The 19,442-nt window shown below is 41.8% G+C and overlaps 1 protein-coding gene and 1 long non-coding RNA gene across 3 annotated transcripts; one reads left to right on the forward strand and one right to left on the reverse strand.

Annotated features, from left to right (window-relative positions):
• Window positions 1-1,856: 1,856 nt before the first annotated feature.
• On the reverse strand, window positions 1,857-5,206 carry LOC129859815 (POU domain, class 3, transcription factor 3-B). 2 transcript variants are annotated; one of them, XM_055929943.1, is made up of 3 exons: window positions 3,200-5,206; window positions 2,794-2,886; window positions 1,857-2,626 (listed from the first exon to the last, which is right to left on the reverse strand). In XM_055929943.1, the coding sequence occupies exons 1-3, from the start codon at window positions 4,421-4,423 to the stop codon at window positions 2,537-2,539; spliced, it is 1,407 nt and encodes a 468-aa protein (XP_055785918.1). In that variant the 5' UTR covers window positions 4,424-5,206; the 3' UTR covers window positions 1,857-2,536. The 2 variants fall into 2 exon arrangements, with proteins under 2 accessions (XP_055785918.1, XP_055785917.1); XM_055929942.1 differs by having other exon boundaries at window positions 1,857-2,886; window positions 3,200-5,204.
• A 1,244-nt stretch (window positions 5,207-6,450) lies between these two features.
• Window positions 6,451-18,467, forward strand: LOC129859816 (uncharacterized). Its single transcript, XR_008760212.1, has 2 exons — window positions 6,451-7,223; window positions 17,351-18,467. It is a non-coding gene; the product is annotated as an uncharacterized LOC129859816 (long non-coding RNA).
• Window positions 18,468-19,442: the final 975 nt, after the last annotated feature.

Raw genomic sequence — 19,442 nt, forward strand, 5'->3', positions numbered from 1 at the left:
GTTGGCTATAGCCACCCATTTCTCTGGGATTTCATGGATTCGAATGACCAAATCTACCCGCGTGTCTGACTGGCACTTTTATTAATGAGGACAAAGGAAAGTGATGCATACTTCTTCTATAACGTTGAATTCAGTTGCTAAGCAACTAGTGTATGGGAAATCATCCGCGAAATTTAAATCTTCGAGCGTGGATAGTGCATTTAGCTGAATAGTCAACTTGCGAAAAAGTTGGAGAGCCGAGTGCCTTTCCAAGCTATAGGTTTCGTCCTAATTTCAGTCTTAAGAAATCGAAATAGTTTATATAGGCTACACTGTAGCATAATTTATGGCGTGGCATGCACTATTATGCAAATAAAGATGTAGCCTATCCACAGGCCTATAGGCCTAAGCTGGACCAAAGTCACACAACATAAAACAAACATGCGCAAACCTTATAGGTATTGCATTCTCAACGCTAATGTCAATTTTACACAACCAAAGCTAATTCAAACATGGTAAAACGCCATTATTGTATCTATTTGTATTTCGATGGCTCCAATGTCCAATTTGATAGACCTAACCAATGTCCAACTCATTGCCCCAAAGCCTGGTGTCGATGTGAAATCGCAAAGTTCTCTTCAGTATTATTTTAAACCATAAAACATCTGTCTACGCCAAGACTACCATACTTTGAGGGTAACATGAGATATTTAGACTCGCTATGCATTAGATCAGCATCATGCTTGTTGTGTTGTTATCACACTAATGAGATGTATGTTTAATTTAAATCATCTCAAAAGGATGTTTACAATAATGGGAATTCGGAAGCATTAGGCTATAGTCAGTGAAAAACGAGTTGTCCATGCACCCTGCACCATCCCATGCAAGAGCATATTTACACCATAGGCCTATAAGGAAAACCTAAACAGTGTAGGATACAGTCATCGCTTTGCAACTAAAAAGTAGAATATCCAATGCCAAAACTCTAATAACGTAATGACAACAGTGGATAGTATACAGTGTGTTCACATGCGCATGCATGTGAGTGTGTCGGGATGAAGAATCTTGACCTTATGAGCATATTTGCAAAATAACAATACTGTTTCTCAAAACATAAATAAGGCCCATGAGATGTAACTTTCACTCTGAATATATGAATACACTGGCGCATAAAAATAACAACAGTAAAATATATAGACTACACTGCTTTGAATCGAATCGTCTTACTCCTAGACTGACGTAGGGCGAATGATTCAATATTTTACAAACAATATCAGTAGCAACATCTACCTTAATTTTTGTCTGCAAAACATGACGCACAACTCCGGTGAGATAGGCCTACAGCATTAACCAGAGCTCTGGAATAAGATCCGCAAGATCCTACTGCGGAAGTGTCACGCGGTGGATGTAAACAAACGCATAGACCGTACTTTGAAGTGACAAGTCGTCTACGGACTAATTATAAGGCTAGATGATGCAAATGCTACATAATCAATAAAGTTATCGGATGCTGCTGCTATGATGAAGGTGGAGAAGCGAATTAGTTAAAGATACATATGAATTGTGAATAAATCAAATATAGCCCGGTGAAATTGTCAAATATAATTCCCTATGGGGCTCCAATAGCATTGACAGTGGAGATGCACAGAGGTTCAGCATTCGATATAATATAGGCTTATTTTTCCTAAATTATAGTATTTTTTTGTATACTTATGTTATGCAAATCTGTGACAAAAGTAGTTGGAACAAGAACAATCGGCAATTTATCTGCGTTAACCTTTCTCACATCAAATAATATCACGAATGCATGCCTTGTTTCATAAACAAACGTAGCTAAATATTCACTCCAAATATAAATCTCAAAACACACAATGACGTAATTTCATTCTAACAAATTTATTGGTCTCAATCAGGTCGTAAGGAATCACTACTGAAATTAAATTACAATCAAATTATCACATCAAAATATACCCTTATTACCTAACAACTGTCAATGTCAGCTTATGTTGATTTGTGCTCCTTTAAGAAACGAGAATACAAAATTAAACAAAACAAATGAAGTCAACAATGAAAACAGGAAAGCAAAACATCTTACACAAAGTTCTGGGGGGAAATAAATTACCGTTTGGAATAATTGATATGTATTCCGAATAGAATATTAAAACAAGTCATTTTGATGAAAAATATAAAGTAAATAAGTCAGATCAGCATCTGATCTAATGAATCTATATTGCCGGCTTTACAGAGTCTGTTGTTTATTAAAACCTACCAAAGAATACTGCTTAGAAATGGCAGCATGTATAGTTACATCCACAGCACCCATTCAGTCACACTTGGCAACGGAGAGGAGAAGAATTTCAAATAAGTGCAGATGAAGATAGTCTTTTCAAATGTCATTTCTATTTCTTCATTCACGGTGTTCAAGTCCCATGAAAAAAAATCAATTTGAAAAAAAGAGGTGATCTTTTAGATCAGATGGCGGGGACAGTCCTGGTGAGTTTATATTGTATCATTAGGCGTGGAGGGCCTCAAAATCCCAATTCCTCTTTGTGAAAATTTAAACCATGCAGTCCTCCCCGCAAAAAATATGTTGGAAGCTTCGTGGATGCCACTCTTCTTCGTATTGATGCTGTTGCAGTTTTTGTTCCTTTGTTAAAGTAGGGGTTTAAAATGTCCCATTTTTAAATATACAAATGCCTGCCTCTTTTGTCTTTCGCAAATCAGATACAGGGTACAGGGGGAATCTTTTTTAAATTCTAATAGGACTACTTGCTTTGAAATTTCCAGTTGGTGTTGTTAATGCGCCAAAATTACCTGATGGAACGAACTTGTAGTCACCCTCTGGTCGGTCGGTTCACTCGGCCCAGTTAAACTTGCATCTTTTAAGTAATCTACTAAAAAATGTCCCTGAAAGAAAGAGCAGAAGGAACCTTTTAGGTTAAGACATTTCAGGGCTTGGAAGAAGGTTATCGGTGCGTTTTGGGGTTGGGTGGAAAAGGGGATTTTGTTTTGTTCTGGTGAAAAATATATAACACATTTGCAGTCTTATTCCTATTCCATCACAATCACAGTATCAAAAATGTTTTGGCTATCTTGACGATAGTCTGTGTTTTATCAGTTTTAATTTTATATAAAATATTTTTTAGTCTTGTGTTCTGCTCTATGTCTCACTGAACATTCGTTTGCAGTCCATGGAGGGGGGCGGTGTATCTGCACTCACATTGCCGACCTGCGAGTACACATCCTCCGGCGTCTGTGGCACTCCTGGGGGCGTCATCCTTTTTTCCTTCTGTCTCCTATTGCAAAACCACACTCTAACCACTTCTTTCTCCAGCTGCAAGTTGTCCGCTAGTGAGGTTATCTCTTGGGCCGAGGGTTTGGGGCATTTCAGGAAGTGGCTCTCCAAAGCTCCCTTCACGCTTACTTCGATGGACGTGCGCTTCTTTCGCTTCCTACCTTGTGCCGCTATCTTGTCGATGCTGGTCGGGCTGCCAGTGGTAGAATCCGCCTCCTCCAGCCATTTGTTTAGCAATGGCTTCAGCTTGCACATATTTTTGAAGCTGAGCTGGAGAGCTTCAAACCGACAAATGGTGGTCTGAGAGAAGACGTTCCCGTACAGGGTGCCCAGGGCCAAGCCCACGTCCGCCTGCGTAAAGCCTAGTTTGATCCGGCGCTGTTTGAACTGCTTGGCGAACTGCTCCAAGTCGTCCGAGGTCGGTGTGTCCTCGTCGGAGTGCTGGTCGTGGCTGTTCACCCCTCCGTGGTGTTGCTGCTGGTGATGCGGATGCTGGTGGTGATGGTGGTGATGGTGGCTGCCGTGGTCCAGCTCTGGGGTGTCCCCCCTTACCAGACCCGGGTGCACCAGGCTCTGGCTCCCTGGTTGGCTGAGCATTCCATTCACCGTGAAGCCCCCGGGGTTGGAGTAGATCAGCGACTGCTGCTGCTGCTGTCCCCCTGATATCGAGTTGAGGTGAGCCGCAGTTGTGCTCCCCCAAGCCCCTGCGTGAGTCTGATGAGGACCTAAGTGTGGGGGCCTGTGGTGCAACGCGGTGCCCGTGTGTAGATCGTCTCTTCCCGAGTTGTTTTTCACGTCCTGCTGCTGAGGGCTGCCTGTCATACCGACGGGACTCGACGACCAATGCGATCCGGCTTCGGCTGCTGCTACAGCGGCTGCAGCTGCCGCAGCGGCGGCGTGCGGCAGGGATGTCACCCACTGATGAGCATGGCTCAACATATGTCCTCCGTTGCTCGCTGCCATAGCTCCCTGCATGAAGTCACTCTGTACCATCTTTACTGTGGGGTCTCCCCTGTACCCACCAGACACCGAGGTAACCGCAGCACTGCCCGGCTGCATACCACCGCCTCCAGAGTCAGAATGCACGATCGAGCCGGACGAGAGGATACTATTGCTGGACAGATAGGGGTTGGAAGCCGTGGTGGCCATTCCGTTAACCCTTATGAATATGTTTGTTGATTACCCCCCTCCCTTTTTCAGTTACTTTTTTCGAGCAGGCAAATTGTATCTCATGAATTATTCAAACTTTAAAAGTCTGGGTTGTAATTTTGGCAAATACCATTGACTTGTTCTGCAAACGCCAGAAGAATAAAAAGGATAGAAAAAATGAATTTAAATCCGTATTTGTTGTGTTTACAGCATTTATGTATTTCAAATATAAATGGATAAAATAGCGATGAATAAAAATCCAGGTTCTCAAAAGCAGTTTGAAACCATGTGCAGTCCGTCAAGAAAGTTTTGTCGTATTTAGAACGTCTGAGAGTTAAAATTAAAATACACAGAAAAAATATATTTGCCCCAACAAACTTCTAGTGGTCGAAGAAATTTAGCAATTTCTCCACGAAATACAAAGTCCCAGTTTATGTTCCTATTGCAGGGGAGAAAAACACAAGCACTGGTTCCTTGGTTCTTTTGAAATTTAGCCGCTGAGATTTCTCCCTTGTTGCTTTATTCTTTTCTTTCGCTGTTCCTTTTATAGTACTGTAGAGTCTTTCTCTTTGTTCTGTTTTGATGTGTATAAACCTGCCAAACCGCTAACTCCCGCTGAAGTACAATCCAGTATTACAGTGCACTGCGATGGTTGCAAGCCTCTTCTCCCATTCGCTTGTTCGGTCTCTCTCTCTCTCGCTCTCTCTCCTTCTCTTTCTCTACTCTGACAGTTCGCTCAGTCCCTCCCTCAAAGCTCGAGGACACACGAATGTTTACCCTGTGCCAAGCGTGCGCACATCGTCCACGTCTCGCCCCCTTCAAATACGAGGAAGTCGAGTGCAAGACTCCCGTTGATTGGATACCCGGGGTATGATTGACAGGGCTCGCCAGCCTCGCTTGAGGCGCGTAAACCTCCTTCCGGCCGTTGCAATTGGCTGGTTTTTAATTCAATCCAAAATAAATAAATAAATGAGCAAATTAATACAAAATAAAGGAATTATATAAACAAAAACATATCTGATGAATGTATTCGTGAGCAATATGGAGCTATACATTAATTATTGTTTATAATAAACACATTTTAACTTTCATATAAATCAGAATAGATTCAACCTTGTTAAAAACCAGAAAGTGTTTTAAAACTGTTATTGGTGGAAATACACCTAATGATATATTGGATTTATCTGCATAAAATATGTTTATATTAGCCTAATATGCATAACAGCGATCACCTAAAATAAACTATTGTAAAAGGCTTGGTGGAGATGGGGAACTTTTGTACATTTTGGATGTTGGCGTAGGCCTACAAACGTCACTGTCAATGTGCTTTAGGACAGTAATGCTCTTAGTACCTTCACACAACCAGACCATTTATTGTGTGCCATTGAGAATGTTTTGAACAATATGACTAGTTATGTGATGCCATTTCTGTGCCATTTATCCATAAAACACCATCATATTCAATATTCCTCACGTCTTGCTTGATGGCTGGGCTTTGGTTCCTCGGGAGTTAATGGACAAAGGTTGTGGGGATGCGTCCATGCGGAAACAGAACGCATAGGCAACCTCACTGAACCACAGGGAAAGAGAAAGTGGCAACCAAAACAAGGGTAAATTGAGCAGCCCTTGGGGGATTTGCAGGGGGGAAAGTCTGCCTTTTAAATCTGAATACCACAACCAACTAGTCTACGTTTGGGCCCTATAAAATGAGCCTTCTTTTTAGAGCACTCCATAACACAGAAATGAATGAGCCTATGTTAAGTGGACCCCCTCAGCATATGGATTCGCCCAGCAGTGTTAATGAATAAATACCATATATAATATATTGCATCCACTGGCTGAGACGCAGTCACGTTCACGTGGAGCACTAGCAAGGACGCAGAGGATTTCAGAGCTACTGCTTGGTTACAGTGTTGGCTACTGTAGAGCAGCTATTGCCAGTATTATTGGCTATTCTTAAAGTTTAGGATAAACCATAACCCTGAACCATGACCTTATATTCGAGATAGGGTCAGAAAGCAGGAACAAGTATTACGATGATCTCATATTGTTTCCAAATAAAACCCACCGTGCCAAAGACTGAGCAGAGATTTTATTGCATATGAGCAAAGATAATAGATTGGTGTAGTTTAGCACATAGTGGATGCCAGAGTTCCTTCATTCCCAGTAGATTTCATTTGGACCCGGCTCAAAACCGAGGAAGCCTCGCGGAGTTGTTTACATTGAATACAGGATAGGGCCGGTGCCATGGGGCCGTCCTTTTATTAATATACAGTGAGGATTTCTGTCTAAATTACTGCTATACATTTCAGGTTGCACACTTGCAAAGGGCGGCTAGCGCGGCGGTGAGAAACGTGACACCGGGTAATGGGAATGAAAAACGTTAACTTCCAAAAGATCACCGAAAAGAGTAAAAAAATACATTTCATAAAAAAAAATCCCTGAGTTCAATGCATGCCGCTAAATTCAGTCTCTGTGAAATATGGTGTGCTTATTATTTATTTGTTTATTTTATAAGGTCCCCAAGTTCCCTGCTGGGGAGTTCATTTGTTTTGTATGCAAAAAAGAAAGGGGGAAAAAATCCCCAAGTATAACAAGAGACGAACAGTTAGTGCTGATTTTCATTTGCATAAATTTTCATATATTTTAGTGAAAATAATAGCGGAGCCGAGGAGTGCTCTGCTCAGTTGAGGCAGAGGAAAGAAAATCTTAGGGAGCACCGACTCGTAGGAAAGGAGATGGCCATTAATAGATTACAAATATACATGTAAAGCATTTTTCGACTATTCTTGGATATAAGGTAAGTCAAATAATATTTGAATTTCCTATACTATCCATACTGGAAGATAAAGCAATGTAATGTGAACTAGCCTATACCATACTAAACGTATAGCTTTACGAATTTCTAAACACGTATTTTAACGCATTTGATGTCATTTTAGCCCATATGTTATGTCACACTGCCGACATAAACATTTCCCACCTCTAACTCTCATAAAAAACATATATGTTGTTTTTCCTTTTTGAAACAGAAAATCAATACATGCTTTGTGTTGGCTTTCGCTCCCTTGTCTCGCTTTTATAAATAGTGAGCAGACGGTTAAGCTGTGCTGTTTTGTAGTGAATGTCCACTGGAGAAAGTGCAATCAATCAAATTTAAGCAGGATACCCCTTGGTTGAATTCTCTGGAGGAGTCGCATAGGCACCAGTGAATATCAAATCGTTTACATCAATCGATCCCGTGCAGCTGTAGAAAAGTTTGTTTAAAGTTGAACAGCAATAATGACATAACCCACGACTTTAAGTTTAATCAACGGACTAGAATGAATCAACGGATGAATGAATCAACGGACTAGAACATAGTCTATGTTTTGCTATAGGCTAAGGCTATGAACATATAGCCTATTTGATTCTGGCTTGCGAAATCATGGAGCTATTCCGAAAGCGTATGTAGCCTATCCTTTTCCTTAAGATAACTGAAATTAAAACGATTATATGCAGATGCAGAGATGGACAACAATATTCAGGTTTTCATAAGTCCGCCTGGAATGGTCCTCAAGCAAGTTTGCTTCGAACACAATTGCACGGACATTTTAAAACTAATACCAGTTGCATAACATGCACTATTTTTCTGACTTCATACTTTTTGTGGTCAGCGTCGAATTTCTTCGCTTTCCTGCGTTTTTCTCACGGGTTAACAGTGTGTGCCCTCGCTGTTAAAGATGCCGTCTCGCGCAGCCCCGCTAAGACCGTTTGTTTCATTGATGGGGAGGCATTTCTGAACCCAGCCTTTCGGTTGTCATGGTGAGCCGAATAAAAGAGGGAACACTAGTCGCATTAAGCTATATGTTTGTGCATTGGACTCGAGATGAAAGAGCTGTTGAAGCCAATACCATCTAGCATGCCTATAGCAGAGCCAACAACTCCAACCCCCCTTCTTCTCGGCACCACGGCCATACATGTAGAACCATCTTTACATTGCCAACACTCTAGAATGTGACAGACGCTCCCCTCACCTGTGAGCTATTGTTGCTTTAGATAGGGAAATTAAATTGAGTTCATTGTTGACTTTAGGTTAGATAATTATTATCTACCAGCAGGTGTCGCTCTTACTCATGATGACAGGCCAGCCTTGGTGAGTAATAGTCGCATTATTGTTTTGTTGACTGCGACGCAATTTAAGAAATACAGACCTGACTTGATAGAATAGAGAAGCTGAATGACACGATATAGGACAATAAAACACAATTATAATGGGGAAGAGAAAGAAACCGACTGTATAATTAAGTAACTGGACTCCAAAGGCTTAACACTAAAATATTGTGCAATTACTAATTTATGCATTTGTCAATTATATTGAATTACAATAGGCTGTACACCTATGTGATGTTCTCACTGATACACATGTTTGATATTAATGTAAATATTTGAAGTATCGTGATAATGCTGGGATAGGGAACATATACCCAGTCTTTTCCTCAAGCAGTAACCCGATGTGAAACAAAACTAAACCCACATGGCAATCTACTTTTTCTTCACGCGCTTTTCAGTGCATCACTAGAAGTTTAGAAAATAAGGAAGAAGCTTGGACTACCTTTTATCTCGCTGCCTGCTCCACAAATAGCTGTTGGTTCACATTATGAGGGTGCTTTGAATAAACAACAAGATTTTTTACATAATGGCAGAAATTAGGTTATATTTAGAAAATCCTCATATTATTTTGAATTATCGCAAACATTATTTTAAGCCACATATAAATAAATACACACACAATCAACATGATATAGGCATAAGGGTAATGACACTCACGAGCAACATTGCTTTTATTTACAAAAACAATTTGACGTTAATCAAGTTAAACACATTATACTTAATATAATATCCTAATGTAGGCCTATATTCAGGACTAGGCCTAGCTATGCAAAAAAAGGGCTAATATGGGGTTATTATTTCTTATAAGCTTGATCCTGCGGGTCATATAGGCCCATAGGTTTGCAGCCAAGCATAAATTAGAATAAACACGTATTTCAGTGTACCTCGTCGCTAATCGTTGAAATATAATGGAATTGTTACTCTACTCAATCAGAAACCACAACAAATAACAAATGAGAACGAGATCCTCGAGAACCTGTCTAGGGAATTAAGCTCCTGTGGGTTCCATGCATGCTTGACCAGCCATTTAACTAGTCTGTAACAACCTCAGAGTATCATCATCATCATCATCGTGCACTATAGAAATATAACCACGAGTCAATATTAATAACACCAACATAATATAATTTCCCATTATTTATAATAATACATCATGATAATGATAATAATAGGTTAATAATGATGATAAAAATAATAATGCGGCTACTTCTATTGATGGCCTATATCGGGTTTCACTACTGGCTTACGTTCAACACCAAATCCGAAGATATTAGCTGTACAAATTCTCATAGGCCATTTGTGTATAAACTAGACCCATGTTTTGGTGCACATACATTTATTTGACCAACGTTTTTATAGAGGACAGCATATTCTCCATTTCGGTTGGCACTTTTACCTTTGAATTAAGGACATTTAATTACCGACGTCACGAGCTTTCTGTCCAATCCATGCTTTGTGTTAGAAGTAGAAATCTTGTCCATGCACAGTAAGTGGACATAAGAAGAAAAAAACAACAGCAAGTGGCGATTAAAATCATATGACCGTCTATTACGGTCAACAATGTATTGGTACCAGGGTCACTTTAATTAAAGTCCTACTTAAGGTACACATCATGTATTTGCTTCACTTGGTCCATGCACTGACTAATCAGAAAATACGTTAATAACAGACGTTTAGTGTTCGTGTCAAGCCTAATGTTGATTTAAAGCTAAATCCAACATGGAGTAGGCTAGGCCTAGCACTTTAATGATAATGCATCCAGTTAATTAAACCAGGTGCACAGTGAATAACAGCAAGCAGATACAAATATTCTCAATTTGCGACATGGTTGCATTATAGGCTATTAAAACACAATTTGAAGCCTCAAAGTAAACTACACAGGGAATCTATTTCAATTAATATGTACCCATTATGTACTTATTATGACTGTGATATGTGGTTGTCTCACCTACCTTAAGATGAATGCACTAACTCTAAGTGGCTAAGGACAAGAACCTCTGCTAAATGACTTAAATGTGTAACGTAAAGTGTAGTTATTGTAGTCTGATTGTATCTGTTCCCTGTGCATCCCTGACCTGTACAGTGCACCTCTCCTCTCAGCCTGGTGTTTAGAGGGATTGGCTTGGTCTTCTTCCATGGATCTGTGATGTGCCCTCCCTCCCTCCCTCCCTCCCTCCCTCCCTCCCTCCCTCCCTCCCTCCCTCCCTCCCTCCCTCCCTCCCTCATCTGCCTACTACTCATTATTCAAATATATCAGCTGGCACTTATTGATTGTGTCTTGTGGATCAGAAATCAATGTAAATGTCATACTTTGCTTTAAATGGATGTCTAGGTAGCTTCCCAGGGAGAATATTAGAGAATACTGTATACAGCATTTATGGTGGCTTGTCTAGTCATCAATGAATTATTCAATGAGAGGGTTTGTTTGTATCGTCCTATAATGGCTGTGCTTTTGTTTTCCACTCTAGAGTTGGCCAGTGAGATTGCTGTATTGATCAGCGATAGCAGCAGCATTTTGACATCACCGAAGTGTGTAGTTATAGTATGAAATATTGATTGTGTATCTATTCGACGTGATTGGCCCAGACGTGTCGATATGGAAAAGGGAACCTTCACATATTTCCAGGGTGATATTTGATCATTTCAAGTGCAGTTGGGGATACTCACCAACTAGAGCTGGTGGTAATAGGTAAACGGTTATACACAAGTTGACTTCATGAGGTCTTGAATGTATACAAAAGGATAGGGCTGCCTGGAGAAAGATGGGTTTGTTATGGGGTCTGGTCTCTGAACGCATTCAGGCAGGTGTTGGAGCCTACAAAGCCCTCTAGACTGGAGATTGACAGAGGGATGGATAGGATACAATGTTACTCTCAGAAGATGGGAAAGAGGGGTGTGTGGGACATGCACACACACGCAGACACACACGCAGGCACACACACGCAAGCACACACACACACACACACACACACACACACACACACACACACACACACACACACACACACACACACACACACACACACACACACACACACACACACACACACACACACACACACACACACACACACACACACACACACACACATGATCTTCCTGTCAGTAGTCGCAGGTCAACAAGGATAACACACTGAAACATCCAGACCTTCAGACGCCCACCAATATTGATGCTAAGCTACATTCCACAAGCCAATATTCACTGGAATATATTGTGTAGGCAATAAGTATACACATCTTCTGTTGTTTGCATTCTATTAGACGGCATTATGCATGCTAATCAAGACTGATATCATATTATTAACTTCAGTAATGAATAAATAGACCAACTAATTCCACATGAAGTCAAATCCCTTTAAAGTGAAGTTAGGAGAAAGCGAGAGAGACTACTGCCAGTTGCAGCAGACTGCTACAGTATGCCATGTTGCCATGCGAGTTCAGATTCAGATTTGCCATAGTGGCGGCTTTGTTTTTGTTTGTCAAACAGGAACGTTCCCTCAGGAGAGGGGTTTGTGACACCTCTCTGCCCGCCCAGGATTGCATTAATCAAACTCTTTATTTCCCTGGGGGATGCCGCCACAAATCACTCCTAAACCCCAATCACATTGGATAACGGAGGAACTGAGTACTATAAGTCACCCCTCTGTCTCTTGCTCATTCTGCCAACTTAATGGATCTAGTTGTAACTTTGTGGAACAGTGTGGATGGGGTTTTACAAAGCTACGTACAGCTGAGGTAGGAAGCTGCTTTGAAAAGCCCCAAACAACATAATTGGATTGAGTCGTGTTCCTCGATGGGTTAGAGACATACGAACACAAAACTATCAGAACGCAGTGGACGGCTCAGGATAGAGTTGTACAGATGCACCCATGCAATTTCTTGTCTGTTGGGTGTCTGTCCACGTGGAATAGAGCTATAAGCCCAGGACACGTCTGTGATGTGAGCTGTACTGGGCCTATGATAGAGACACGTCTAGCTGGCATGTGGGCTCAAGACTCATGTAGATTCGGGCCCCTAATGGTAGTCCATTCAAAACTAAGCAAACGTTGCAATACCACAAGGAGGCAAAAAATATAAATGACATCTCTTCACAATATGACTAATGACGACTGTCTTATAAATCAGAGAATGTCCACAGGAAGAACTTGACACAGTAATAAATACTCCCCCCAATATGCTGCCTATTAAAGGTAATACAAATAAAATAACAGAGCCGTAATTTTTCTTATGTGTTGTTGTGGCGCGCCATGGCACGGTTTCAGTGTTTGATATTCATGAGGGAAATGGGGAGGAAATGTGGCCTCTCTTTATGGCGCGGCTGCATTGTAACACAAATTCAGCACTCCTGCCTTCGTTCCAATCAGGGATAAATGATGGCCTCGTTGCCGCGTCGCCAGAATGCAATCCTGACACCACTGCATGCACACACACACACCGATGTGCTTACACACACATGCACACACACACACACGTACACACTCACACTCACACACACACACACACACACACACACATACACACACACACACACACACACACACACACGCACACGCACACGCACACGCACACGCACACGCACACGCACACGCACACACACACACACACACACACACACACACACACACACACACACACACACACACACACACACACACACTGGGAGTGGAATGGAGGTATCAGAGGGGCTGTCTAGGCCTGGCCTCAGCCTCATCAGCTGAATGGTTAACATGAGAAATGGACCATACTAGCATCATATGATGTTTATCATATGACTATGATACTTATCAATGACTATAATGCTTATCAAATGACTATGGTGCTTATCAAATTACTATGGTGCTTATCAATGACTATGATGCTTATCAAATGACTATGATGCTTATCAAATGACTATGATGCTTATCAAATGACTATAATGCTTATCAAATGACTATGGTGCTAATCAAATGACTATGGTGCTTATCAATGACTATAATTCTTATCAAATGACTATGATGCTTATCAAATGACTATGGTGCTTATCAAATGAGCGGAATGCACACAGATTTAAAGGGACCCTAGGCTAGATTCAGGAGAAAGCTTCATACTAATGCAATGTATGAAGACATATATTGGTATATGTTCAGTTGCTGTAGTGCCACCATATTTGCATATTATTTTGTGTTCACATTCACGAAAAGACCCTAGACTCATACTGAGTCGGGGTAGTTGATATTGTTGACTGTGCGTGATATGTACTATTCATATGAGCTTGTGTGGTCCCGTTCTGGTGGGAAGTCTGATTCATGTGGGGATTATGTGTTGAGCTCTTATGGATCTGGCCCCGTTCCTACGGAGTCACAACCATTTGTTTCTACATGGGTTTACATACATCTTCTGTGCCTGTTTCTGCCGCTCTCTCCCTCTCTCCCTCCATCCCTCCATCCATCCATCCATCCATCCCTCTCTCCATCCATCCATCCATCCATCCATCCATCCATCCATCCATCCATCTCTCTCTCTCTATCCATCCATCCATCCATCTCTCTCTCTCTATCCATCCATCCATCCATCCATCCATCCATCCATCCATCCATCCATCCATCCATCCCTCTCTCCATCCATCCATCCATCCATCCATCCATCCATCCATCCATCTCTCTCTATCCATCCATCCATCCATCTCTCTCTCTCTATCCATCCATCCATCCATCCATCCATCCATCCATCCATCCATCCATCCATCCATCCATCCATCTCTCTCTCTCCATCCATCCATCCATCCATCCATCCATCCATCCATCTCTCTCTCTCTATCCATCCATCCATCCATCCATCCATCCATCCATCCATCCATCTCTCTCTCTCCATCCATCCATCCATCCATCCATCCATCCATCCATCCATCCATCTCTCTCTCTCTCTCCATCCATCCATCCATCCATCCAGCCTTGAAACACACACACACACACGCACGCACGCACGCACGCACACCCACCCACCCACCCACCCACCCACCCACCCACCCACCCACACACACACACACACACACACACACACACACACACACACACACACACACACACACACACACACACACACACACACACACACACACACACACACACACACACACACACACACACACACACACACACACACACACACATGATCTTCCTGTCAGTAGTCGCAGGTCAACAAGGATAACACACTGAAACATCCAGACCTTCAGACGCCCACCAATGTTGGTGCTAAGCTACATTCCACAAGCCAATATTCACTGGAATATATTGACTGCACATCTCTGACTGCACATCTCTGGGTAGAAGAGGAGAGCTGAGCCCTTATTGCCAGGCTGGACAGTCTCTCTGCTGCTTTGACTGATGGCTTCCAGCCTGGTTGGGAACTAGTATTACATGGACACCTGGTTGGTTTCCTATAGCTCCTGTGTTTCGTGTTCAGACTCCTGTGGCTCATACAACAGTATTACAGCCATCTACCCATATTACAGTGACTGCAACAACACTCAAGGACTATTTCAGGATTTCTTTGTTAAGATTAAAAGTATAGGCTTTTGTGTCAAAGGCTGTTTTAGCTGTATTGTAGTTTGATACTGGAGTCAGGCTAGAGAGGTAATGTTTTTTGCTTGATTTTTATAACCTAATGCATCCTGAATTAAATGACATATACCCCACACCATTTACTGGATGTTAGGTAGACCTAATGTATCCTGACTTAAATAACATATACCCCACACCATTTACTGGATGTTAGGTAGACCTAATGTATCCTGAATTAAATGACATATACCTCACACCATTTACTGGGTGTTAGGTAGACCTAATGCATCCTGAATTAAATTACATATACCTCACACCATTTACTGGACGTTAGGTAGACCTAATGCATCCTGAATTAAATGACATATACCTCACACCATTTACTGGACGTTAGGTAGACCTAATGCATCCTGAATTCAATTACATATACCCCACACCATTTACTGGATGTTAGGTAGACCTAATGCATCCTGAATTAAATGACATATACCCCACACCATTTACTGGATGTTAGGTAGACCTAATGCATCCTGAATTAAATGACATATACCTCACACCATTTACTGGGTGTTAGGTAGACCTAATGCATCCTGAATTAAATTACATATACCTCACACCATTTACTGGACGTTAGGTAGACCTAATGCATCCTGAATTAAATGACATATACCTCACACCATTTACTGGACGTTAGGTAGACCTAATGCATCCTGAATTCAATTACATATACCCCACACCATTTACTGGATGTTAGGTAGACCTAATGCATCCTGAATTAAATGACATATACCCCACACCATTTACTGGATGTTAGGTAGACCTAATGCATCCTGAATTAAATGACATATACCTCACATCATTTACTGGATGTTAGGTAGACCTAATGCATCCTGAATTAAATTACATATACCTCACACCATTTACTGGATGTTAGGTAGATCTAATGCATCCTGAATTAAATGACATATACCTCACACCATTTACTGGACGTTAGGTAGACCTAATGCATCCTGAATTAAATGACATATACCCCACACCATTTACTTGATGGAAAGAGCTGCCCAGTTATTCATTCGACTACTATAATCTCATGAACAGATGAAACCTCATCTTCAAACAGAAACTTTTCAGGAATTAAAAAAAGGAACATATTTTCCTATTAACGAGCATGCAATTCTAGAGCTTCAGAACCTGTTTTGAATACATTTTCTTGGTCCTAGAGTCATGAAATGTTCCAGGTACATTGAGTGGAGTTACTGCATTTAATAAATGTAAAAGAAACAATGGACAAAAATGGAGTTACGAGGTTTTAATCAGACAGCGACATTATGATACAAATACTTATACTATGGCTTTTCATACATGGATGGCAAGGTCAACTCCACATTTCCCCAAAACGTTCTAAATCACATCCCAAAACGCTCTAAATCACATCCCAAAACGCTCTAAATCACATCCCAAAACGCTCTAAATCACATCCCAAAACGCTCTAAATCACATCCCAAAACGCTCGAAATCACATCCCAAAACGCTCTAAATCACATCCCAAAACGCTCTAAATCACATCCCAAAACGCTCTAAACATAAGTCTATTTCCCAGACGAGTTATTAGTTCCCTAAACCCCACTAAATGTGCAGATATATTACTGCAGACTGGGAAATGTATTTTCAAAGCAAGAATGAAAATGCTTTATTTTTGGAGTGCTTGAGCAGCTTTGTTGACCTCGGCTGTATTACTGTTTAACCAAGCACTGCTCTGATGCTGTTCCTGGACTGGACTATCCCCCCCACACACACACACTAACCTGGCATTGTTGTTTCTGAAATACCAGCCAAATGGGGATGCTATTTGTGTATAAGACGCAAGGGGAAATATGTTTGTTGAGTTTGTATTCTATGATGTATGCAACATTACAAAGTCAATCTGGCCAGACAACCACCTTGTCTTAGCCAAGAATAACACACTCTGAGCAATTCAGGTTTCCACAAACAGCCAATACATTAACATAGTTTAATACTTTAGCTTAGCACGGTTTGTGGAGAGATGCTATCGTAACCTACTGAACCTACTGGGGTGTTGCTGAACGCTTGAATAAATGGACTTATTTTATTTAGAAAATATTTCCCATTTGAAGATGTGCTGCTTCGTCCATCTGATTTTGATCAGATTTTAATGTGAGCCTCTCTCTCTCCCTCCCCCCTATCTCTTTCTCTCTCTCTCTTTCTTTCCACGCAGGAGCACCAGGGTCCCCTCGCCACCCCTCCACCCCCGCCCCTTGGCCCCCATGCCCCTCACCCTCTAACCCCCTCCTCCAGAGGTAAGGGCCTCAGTGTGTGTTCTCTCCCCTCCTCTACCCACCCCAGCAGCGGACACACAACACAAGCTTCTCCCCGGCTTCCGCTTCCTCCGCGCTGCTGCACCACTGCTGGAGTATTCACGCTCCAGGCTGTTTTCTTTGAGAGACTATAAAAATATGCAAATGGCTATTGTTAAGAGCGAAAAGTAGAGGGTATTTTTCTCCCCGTACGCCGCTTGTGTTCCTGGTGAGTATAATGTGCAGAGAGGGCTGAGGGGTTTCCTTCAGTCTTTAGTCTCTCTCTCACACACACAGACTCACAAAGACAGGGCTGGAGATGACCAGGTACAGAGGCAGGATATTAGAAATATTCTCTCAGTAAGCCATTGTCTCTTTCCATTGTGGTCATATTCGTAAGAGAATATGACCACATCTGTGTAAGAGAGAGAGAGAGAGAGAGAGACAGAGAGAGAGAGAGAGAAAGAGAAAGAGAAAGAGAAAGAGAAAGAGAAAGAGAAAGAGAAAGAGAGAGAGAGAGAGAGAGAGAGAGAGAGAGGTATTAGGATGAAATCCAAGCTACACCACGGGTAGTAGCAGCTAGGAAGTCAGGCCTTTATATAAAGTCCCTGAGCAGAGAGAGAGAGAGAGCGAGAGAGAGAGAGAGAGAAGAGAGAGTGAGTGAGATAGAGAGTGTGAGAGAAGAGAGAGGGAAAGTTAGTAAGGAGGCACATTTGTAAAGCCCTCACGGTCTCAAGCAGGAAGACTTTTTGAAGTGATTATGGAGACAGTTCAGATCAAAGGATTTGACAAGTCTGAGTGCTCGCCAAATACGAGCCGGGCTAATCACGCTGAAGCCCTCCATACAAGACACCACTGGTCCCTCCAGCTGCTTTGCAAATGTAACGTGACACTCAGGGATAAACAGATTATCAGGGGACATAAGAGAAAAAAATCCTCTCATACTAGTAGAAGTCAAATAGTTTATTTAATGAACTTGGAGACTACCAATGTACTGTATATGGTGGTGTGTAATAATAAATCATTTTCTGTAAAGTCGTAATGACCTAATTTACATTTTTTTATACTAGTTCTATGTTACATGAAGGAAGGGTAGTTGTTATGTAGGATGATATTTAGCTTTTTCTATATATTTTTTGTTGTATAATCCATAGGCCTAGTCTTCCAAACCCCTCCAGACATTTGAAACGTCAGCTCAGGGACATTCTCAAAGTGTCTCTCCTGCATTCATTCTCTTTTAAATGTTGTCATATTGTGACATCATAAATGTAGAGTAAATTCATATGAACAATTTCCCTTTATTTCCCTCTTACTTTCACTAGGATATTTTATTTGATTCCATTTTCAGTTGTATCTTATGCTGCATTCTATCATGACCAAGATCATGTAGAAATCACATTTCAAAGGAATTTACAATTGGCTGAGATATTTTGGCACAAAGTGTGTACCTGTAAATTAAATAATGCACATGTAAATATGTACAATGCAAACCCAATAGACAGAACAGCCAAACCCTATGTGTGTCTCTTGTGTCATGTCACTGGTGACCAGCCGTGTCATTCCCAAGTGATCCACTGGGTCCGCTGGGCCAGGGAGTGTCCAGCTGTCCAGTTGTCCAACCAGGGGCCCTCTCCTCTGAGTGACATCCATCACCAACAGAGCCCTGTGGTTCTGGACATCCTGGACTCTGGAGAGCCCTCGGACAAACGGACCATTCAGGAGGGACGGACAGATGGAACGGTGTCACGAACAGACACTGGACAATGAGGAGGTTGTTGTGTTGGCTAGCAGCACAGATTATCTGTTTTATCTCACAAGTCCAGCGCTTCAAGCTGAACATCCTGCACCCTTCGCCATGATCAAGCAAAGAGAGAGAGGGGAAAAGGAGGGAGGGACAGGGAGTGTGGTGAGGGGACAGAAAGAGGGGAGGTTCAGGGAGTGTGGTGAGGGGACAGAAAGAGGGGAGTGACAGGGAGTGTGGTGAGGGGACAGAAAGAGGGGAGGTTCAGGGAG

The sequence above is a fragment of the Salvelinus fontinalis genome, chromosome 7 (assembly GCF_029448725.1).
Source record: "Salvelinus fontinalis isolate EN_2023a chromosome 7, ASM2944872v1, whole genome shotgun sequence".
Lineage (NCBI taxonomy): Eukaryota > Metazoa > Chordata > Actinopteri > Salmoniformes > Salmonidae > Salvelinus > Salvelinus fontinalis.

What these genes read in the sequence shown, in the direction of transcription:
- LOC129859815 (XM_055929943.1), bottom strand. Translation starts at nt 4,423, where the DNA reads ATGGCCACCACGGCTTCCAACCCCTATCTGTCCAGCAATAGTATCCTC. An exon ending in TGTACTCGCAGGTCGGCAAT is followed by an intron (nt 2,887 to 3,199) that starts GTGAGTGCAGAT and finishes TCTTTCTTTCAG; the next exon opens with GGACATTTTTTAGTAGATTA. An exon ending in CTACAAGTTCGTTCCATCAG is followed by an intron (nt 2,627 to 2,793) that starts GTAATTTTGGCG and finishes ACTTTAACAAAG; the next exon opens with GAACAAAAACTGCAACAGCA.